The sequence below is a fragment of the Frankliniella occidentalis genome, unplaced genomic scaffold (assembly GCF_000697945.3).
Source record: "Frankliniella occidentalis isolate FOCC.00 unplaced genomic scaffold, Focc_3.1 Scaffold79, whole genome shotgun sequence".
In the NCBI taxonomy this organism is placed as follows: domain Eukaryota; kingdom Metazoa; phylum Arthropoda; class Insecta; order Thysanoptera; family Thripidae; genus Frankliniella; species Frankliniella occidentalis.
Genome location: NW_026267209.1, coordinates 924,408 through 930,859, shown reverse-complemented (window position 1 = coordinate 930,859; position 6,452 = coordinate 924,408). Strand labels below are relative to the sequence as shown.

Here is a 6,452-nt window from a genome sequence, read left to right as displayed (position 1 = left end):
GTTCCTTTTACTCTGCTCATCATGCTTTTGTCCCGTCCCCTGTCCACTAGATGGCGGCCAAGGGGCTGTGGGGCATGGCCTCGCGGCGGAAGCGGATGTCGGAGGACTCGTCGCCGCTGGCGCGCGTGCTCAACCTCGTGGACCTGACGCTGCTCGGGGTGGGCTCCACCCTGGGGCTGGGCGTGTACGTGCTGGCCGGCCAGGTGGCCAACGAGATGGCCGGCCCCGGGGTGCTCATCTCCTTCCTGCTGGCCGCCGTCTCCTCCTTCTTCGCCGGTGAGTTGGTATGGGAGAGAGGGGGGAGGGAGGGGGTACCCATGTCCACGCGAGCACAAGACAAAGCTCGCACCTCACCGCCCCGCCAAGCGAGGCGTCAGGGTCAAGTGCGAACAACACGGGGGCGCTGGTACCACCACGCGTGCGCGCCCATAGACAACTGAGAAGCTGTGTGGCGTGGCTCGGTTTAGGGTTGGCTTTTCAAGCGTACAGGCAAAGCGGCACTTTATCAATTACCTGATGGCTGGAAAAATTCATTTTTATTTTTCTGGTTGCCTCTAACTTTATTGTTGTTGTATGTGTGTTTCACCGAGGTGTTCGCCTGGTTCCACTACGTATTTTTATCACGAGAAAGTTCGGCGCACGCACGCACTCACCGCACGCCATAAAAATAAAAATTGCCGTGCGTGAGTGGGTGTGACCGCGCTCGTGTCGCTTTGGTTCCCATTACCGCCACTGGTTGTATTCCATCGATGAGGAAGGAGGAGGAGGAGGAGTCCTTGAAGCAAACAGTCAACCGCGGAGTTGAGAGGGCATCCTCTCTACGCGTCCAGAAAATATCCCACGCCATGATTGCATTTAAAGGCGCCGCGTTGCCTTGCGAAGACACACCACACATAATCACTCGGTGTTCACGTACGCCTGCCCCCCGCCTCCTCCTCATGCAGCAGCCGCCGGTAGCCGGCCGAAGCAGCCGCGCCCGACAGTAAAGCAAAAGGGCAGAGCGGCAGGCGCCGCGATAACTTTTGTTTTTCCCGCGGGTCCGAGCCGCTTGTAAAATCCGGATTACCGCGGCTCCCGAATGTTGCCGCGCGATAGCGCATAGCGGGCGCGCAGGACACTGCACTACACAGCATAGCCCGGCGCAGCGGCCGCGGCCCGGCCATGCCCTCGGCCAGGCCCGGCGCCACACCCTCGCAAGCTTTAAGGTTTATCATCATTCGAGATGGGGATAATCCCCCGCGCGGCCCGGCCTCAGGCCCGGCCTCAGGCCCGGCCGACGACACGGCGAGGAGGCTGTCATCGTCGAGCTTGTCGATAAGGCGAGCCCCGCGGCGGCGCCTGTCGCCCCACTCTCGGGAGACTTTTGGAATCACGCCGCTGCTGAAATCCCAGAAACGATAGAGTTGGCGTCGCGAAGCAGGCAGCAGCAGGACCCGGTGTGGTTGTCATCGATGTCCTATGGTTTTTAAAGCCTAAAATTTTTCCGGGAAAATATGTTATTTTTTAAGGAAAAAACATTGAAAAATAGTAATACATCCAGAAAAAAACAACAACAACAAAATTTTAAGCGAAAGATTCAGATATTTTTTAAAACCCTTTTTTGGGGAATTTAAATCCCTAGTCCTATGGCCCTGTTCCCGAGCCTTAACTGCGCCCCGTCATGGTCCCGCCCTCCCGCCCTGAGCTGGTCGAGTAGTGTGCGTAGATGGGGTTGGAGGAGGGGGGGCTTTCCTTGTTTACCGCCGAGAGCCCGCGCGTTGAGTTGAGTTGTACACACATTCCCCGGCGAGCCAGCGTGGCGGGGGCGAAGGAGAAGGGGGAGATTGGGAAGGGAGTGGGGGAGAGAGAAAAAAAGTTGCACACAACATAGAGACTCCGTTGGAATAGAAAGGCACGTGGGTTTAAGCCCGCGTCTGTGTGCTTGATAGGGCTTAATTCACGTGACTTTAGAGAAGTAAGTCAAGTCCTGTGTACAGGATTCAAAAAGCTTTCCGTTCCTGACCTTACTTTCTTCCTAGGGCTCTGCTACGCCGAGTTCGCCTCCCGCGTGCCCAAGGCCGGCTCGGCCTACGTGTACGCGTACGTGGCGGTGGGCGAGGTGGCCGCCTTCATCATCGGCTGGACGCTCATCCTGGAGTACGCCATCGGTACGTCCCCCCCGGCCAGGGCCCCAGGGCCCTAGGGCCCCGCCCGGTACAGTGCGCGCGCTGCACTTGCATCCGGTCGCATCCGGCCATTGTATGCGCTCGCGGGTGGCCCATTGCCAAAATGATTGTGAAAATGACTTCGAAACGATATCCTATAACGACATCAATCTTGTCGTTTCGATGTCGCCTCGACGTCGCGTTCCGCACTGGGAGATGTGTGACCGCCTCGTCACGCTCGGACACTTTGCAGGCACGGCCAGCGTGACGCGAGGCGTGTCGACGTACGTGGACAAGCTCGCCGATTATCGCATCTCCAACTGGTTCACCGAGCACCTGCCGCTGAACACGCCCACCCTGGCCGCGTACCCGGACTTCTTCTCCTTCGGTATCATCGTCCTCATGACCGGGCTGCTCGCGTTCGGCGTGAAAGAGTCGTCCGTCGTGAACAACATCCTGACCTTCCTTAACCTGGGCACGGCCACGGTGGCCGTGGTGACCAGCGCCATATACGGTGAGCAGCGGGCGCCGCCGACGCCCCGGGTGGTCGGCGCGGAGGGAGTCGCTCCCTCCAATTTCAATTTCCTTGTTCCAGCCAACCCTTCCAACTGGGCGCTCGCCCCGCACACCAACACCGACACGGGCAAGACTGACCTCGGCGGCTTCCTGCCGTACGGCGTCAAGGGCATCGTGGAGGGCGCGGGCACGTGCTTCTTCGGCTTCGTGGGCTTCGACTGCATCGCCACGACCAGTGAGTAAACAACGCCTGTCGTATGTGGCCCGGGCCGCGGCGATGCACCCCCTGTACTTTACATAGTGTACTTACAGGTGAGGAGGCCAAGAACCCCCGGCGGAACATCCCCTGGGCCATCGTGCTGTCGCTGTCGATCATCACCATCACGTACTGCAGCATCGCCATCGTGCTCACCATGCTCCTGCCCTATTACGAGCTCGACCGCGCGGCACCCTTCACTGAAGCCTTCAAAGGGATGCAACTCATGGCCGTCATGTGGATCGTGTCGGTGGGCGCCATCTTCGCCCTTACCACTAGGTGAAAAGAGAGCTCTCGCACCAATAAGAAAATAATTATTGAGATGATATTGAATTTGTCGATGTCGGGAACGTGTCGAACGATTCCGAACAACAAATGAGATATTCCGAAGAACGTACAGTGTACGCGTGCGCTCATCTCGATTCGAAGTATCGCCGTTTCTCGCCGTCGTGGAGCGCCCGGCACGCCCGGGGGGGTAGGCAGACCTCCGCGGCGAAAGACGGGCGCGTCCGGCGCGTTGCCTGCCCTTCGCGGCGCCCTCTCCTCCCGCCCATCCAACGACCTCCCCCCGCCTGACCTTTGACCCTCCCGCTTTGCAGCCTGCTCGGCACGATGATCCCTCTGCCCCGCATCATGTACGCCATGGCCCAGGACGGCCTCCTGTTCTCCATCTTCGCGCGCGTCGACGGCTGGACGAAGACGCCCCTGATCGCGACTGTGGTGGCCGGCGGCTTGTCCGGCGTCCTGGCGCTCATCTTCGACCTGGACCAGCTCATCGAGATGATGTCTATCGGCACCCTGCTCGCCTACACGGTGGTGTGCATGTGTGTCCTCATCCTCAGGTGGGCCCGCCTCTTCTCCCTTGCTTCCCCCTGTCCGTTCTCAACCTGACCCGACTGACGGCGCACGCCTGTTTCCGCCGAGCAGGTACACGGACACGCGTTCCAGGGGGTCGCCGCCGAACGAGAAGAGCGAGCCCATCACGTTCACGCGGTCCGTGGGGGCGCTCGTCAACCTGGAGCGCGCTGCAACGCCCTCCAAGCTCACCACGGGCGCCGCCGGCGTCCTCGTCTTTGCCGAGAGTGAGTCCCCGCCCGCCTCGCCACCGGTACCTCCGCACGACTCTCCTCAACCCCAGTCTCGGTCGTGTTGCAGTCCTGCTGACGCTGGCGCTGTGCGTTCTGCTCAAGCTGGCCGGCAACGACCTGTACGACGACCCAAAGCCGTGGCTGGGGTCGCTCCTGGCCCTCCTCGTGCCCCTCATCGTGGTCGTCCTCATGCTCGGACAGCAGCCCAAGGCGAACGTCAGCCAACTCGCCTTCTCGGTTCCTGGGCTGCCTTACATCCCCGCCCTCAGCCTCTTCCTCAACTTGTACCTCATGGTCAACCTCAAGGTTGAAACATGGGTGCGGTTCCTCGTCTGGATGTTGATTGGTAAGTAGTGGAGTCTGTTGTGGAGCTCTTCTCCTGCGGCAGCTGCCCCATTGCACGATGTGCACTGCACCGGCCGCGGGCCGCGCGGTGCCCTTGAGCCCCTGTGGGCGCTCTGAGCGGGCCGCCGGCCACACGCAGCTGCTTGGCGGGTTCACCTACCCAGCGCGTTGCAGGCGCTGTCATACAACGTGCGTTGTCGGGATACCTTTCGGAACCTCGGGATCCGCCTCGGGAGACACGCTACCCCCCCCCCCCCCCCAGCGTGACGTCGCCACATTGCCGTGACGTCGCCGGTGTGTGACGGGGCGGGACAGGCGGGGGTGGGCCGCGCCGTCGGGGTCGCTGTCCATGACTCAGCCGGATGTGTGTGACGAAAACAACAAACCTCTCTGCCCGCCAGGAACCGTCCTCTACTTCTCGTACAGCCTGCGGCACAGCACGGAGCGCCTCCTGGAGATCGCGGAGAAGAAGCGCGGCGCCGCCGCACCCACGGCGCCCAACGGCGTCAGCAACGGCTCAGGCGGTGCGCATCCGGAGCTGAACGACCTGCCGATGAGCGTCCTGGAGGGCAGGACGTACTTATGAGCCGCGGCGGTGGCGAACAGAGCCGCTATCGCGCCCCCTGTGGGGGCCAGCCAGCCGCCACCGCTACAAGGCGCCACGTGTGCTGGACTCTCCAACAGTCAGGCCACAGCCCAGTGAGAAAGGTCTGCCAGAACGATGTCGAAACGGTTTTGATTCGAATCGAATCGATATCGAGATGCATCGCTTCGATGTCGATTTTGTGTCCTGCTTCTCACGAGGGGGTGGAATGTCGACTTATTCGTCCGACTTTATGTCGACGATAACCAGAGCAGTTTTGATCTCAGCGTGAGTTTTGGATGCGTGTCGAAAATCGCTTTTCTTTTCCTCTACTCGCGACCTTTATTGTCGCGAGCTCTGAGATCGTGAGTAACTTGAGAGCGGACCACCAACGGACGGTGTCTGGAGAGAACTATTTATTCCGTATTTATTAAGGCATGTTTCCTGATGCGCCATGAGCCTGGATGATGGACGAGAGGAAAAGAGAAGAGGACAAAGAGGGCCTCCTTTCAATCCCACAGTAGTTGTTATGATATGAAACACGATAACGTTTGTGCCATCATTCTGATAACATCTACAGAGATTGAGGTGGGGTCAAGGTGGGGTGGGGCTGTGCCTCTTGGTCGTTGCTGTACCTGATGTCAGTGATATGAGCTCGTGAACACTTTCTAGCTCAAAGTTTAAGCTGTGATGAAAAAATAAATAAATAGAGTTGAATATTTGTAGTTTACTTGCGAGATATATATATATATATTTACAATATCTAACTCGCTGTATCAAAAGGGATGGTTACCTCCGGGCTACTCACCTGGCACAATAGTGATTAATATCATTTACCGTATTCTGTTGCCGTAAACACCACAAAGTCATTCTGAATTTTTTCTGTCACCTGTATGTGTTATTACTTAGTGATTTTGTACTTATTTACAGTGAAATACATCCATTTCAGTAAGAGTAGAACTTTATTCCTCGAGGAGACCTTGAACCTCTATGCAGTCGTGCGGCTGTCGAGGACTCGTGGACTCGCAGGGCAGACCTTTGTTAGCCGAGCGAGAACCGGGCAGTGGGCGCGGGGTGCGTGGCCCCCGGGAAATCAAGTTTCAGAACTGAACACACAGTGGGACACTGTTTTCCTTCTCCTCGTCGACGTCAGCTCAAGCTTGACCCCCCCCCCCTTTCCCTTTTATTTTTCACCCGCTCCGACGACACCCGCGCCAAACCCGCCACCGCGATGACGAGACGCTGTAAATGACGTCGCGGGTGAACCACCCTTCCAATTTCAACAACAATCTTCCCCCATTGCCCTTTACGATCCTCCGGCAGATGATGTGCCTTCGGGCGCGTTCGGGTGAGCTGGCCAGTCTGCAGGCCGATGTGACGTTGTCGTCGTCGTCGGCGGCGGCGCGGTCCGCGTTGGTCTCGCCCGATTTTCGGACGCAGTCGGGGGTGGGCGTCCAAGGGGGCGCGGGCGAGGTCCGGCTGCTCTGGCCGCCAGGTGGTGGTGGTGGTGCGGGGCGGGG

At 59.0% G+C, this 6,452-nt stretch overlaps 2 protein-coding genes across 2 annotated transcripts in view; one reads left to right on the top strand and one right to left on the bottom strand.

Moving 5' to 3' along the window:
* Positions 1 to 5,884, top strand: part of LOC113209143 (cationic amino acid transporter 3-like) — a 19,364-nt gene extending 13,480 nt beyond the window's left edge. The window contains exons 2-10 of the mRNA XM_052268944.1: positions 51 to 276; positions 2,019 to 2,147; positions 2,398 to 2,658; positions 2,740 to 2,895; positions 2,973 to 3,195; positions 3,516 to 3,758; positions 3,844 to 3,998; positions 4,072 to 4,350; positions 4,751 to 5,884. Coding sequence (XP_052124904.1) covers positions 51 to 276; positions 2,019 to 2,147; positions 2,398 to 2,658; positions 2,740 to 2,895; positions 2,973 to 3,195; positions 3,516 to 3,758; positions 3,844 to 3,998; positions 4,072 to 4,350; positions 4,751 to 4,935 — 1,857 coding nt within the window. The 3' untranslated portion in view covers positions 4,936 to 5,884. The remainder of the gene's footprint in view (positions 1 to 50; positions 277 to 2,018; positions 2,148 to 2,397; positions 2,659 to 2,739; positions 2,896 to 2,972; positions 3,196 to 3,515; positions 3,759 to 3,843; positions 3,999 to 4,071; positions 4,351 to 4,750) is intronic.
* The window catches only part of LOC113209161 (sodium-independent sulfate anion transporter), a 22,338-nt gene that overhangs the window by 4,246 nt on the left and 11,640 nt on the right, over positions 1 to 6,452 (bottom strand). The window lies entirely within an intron of this gene.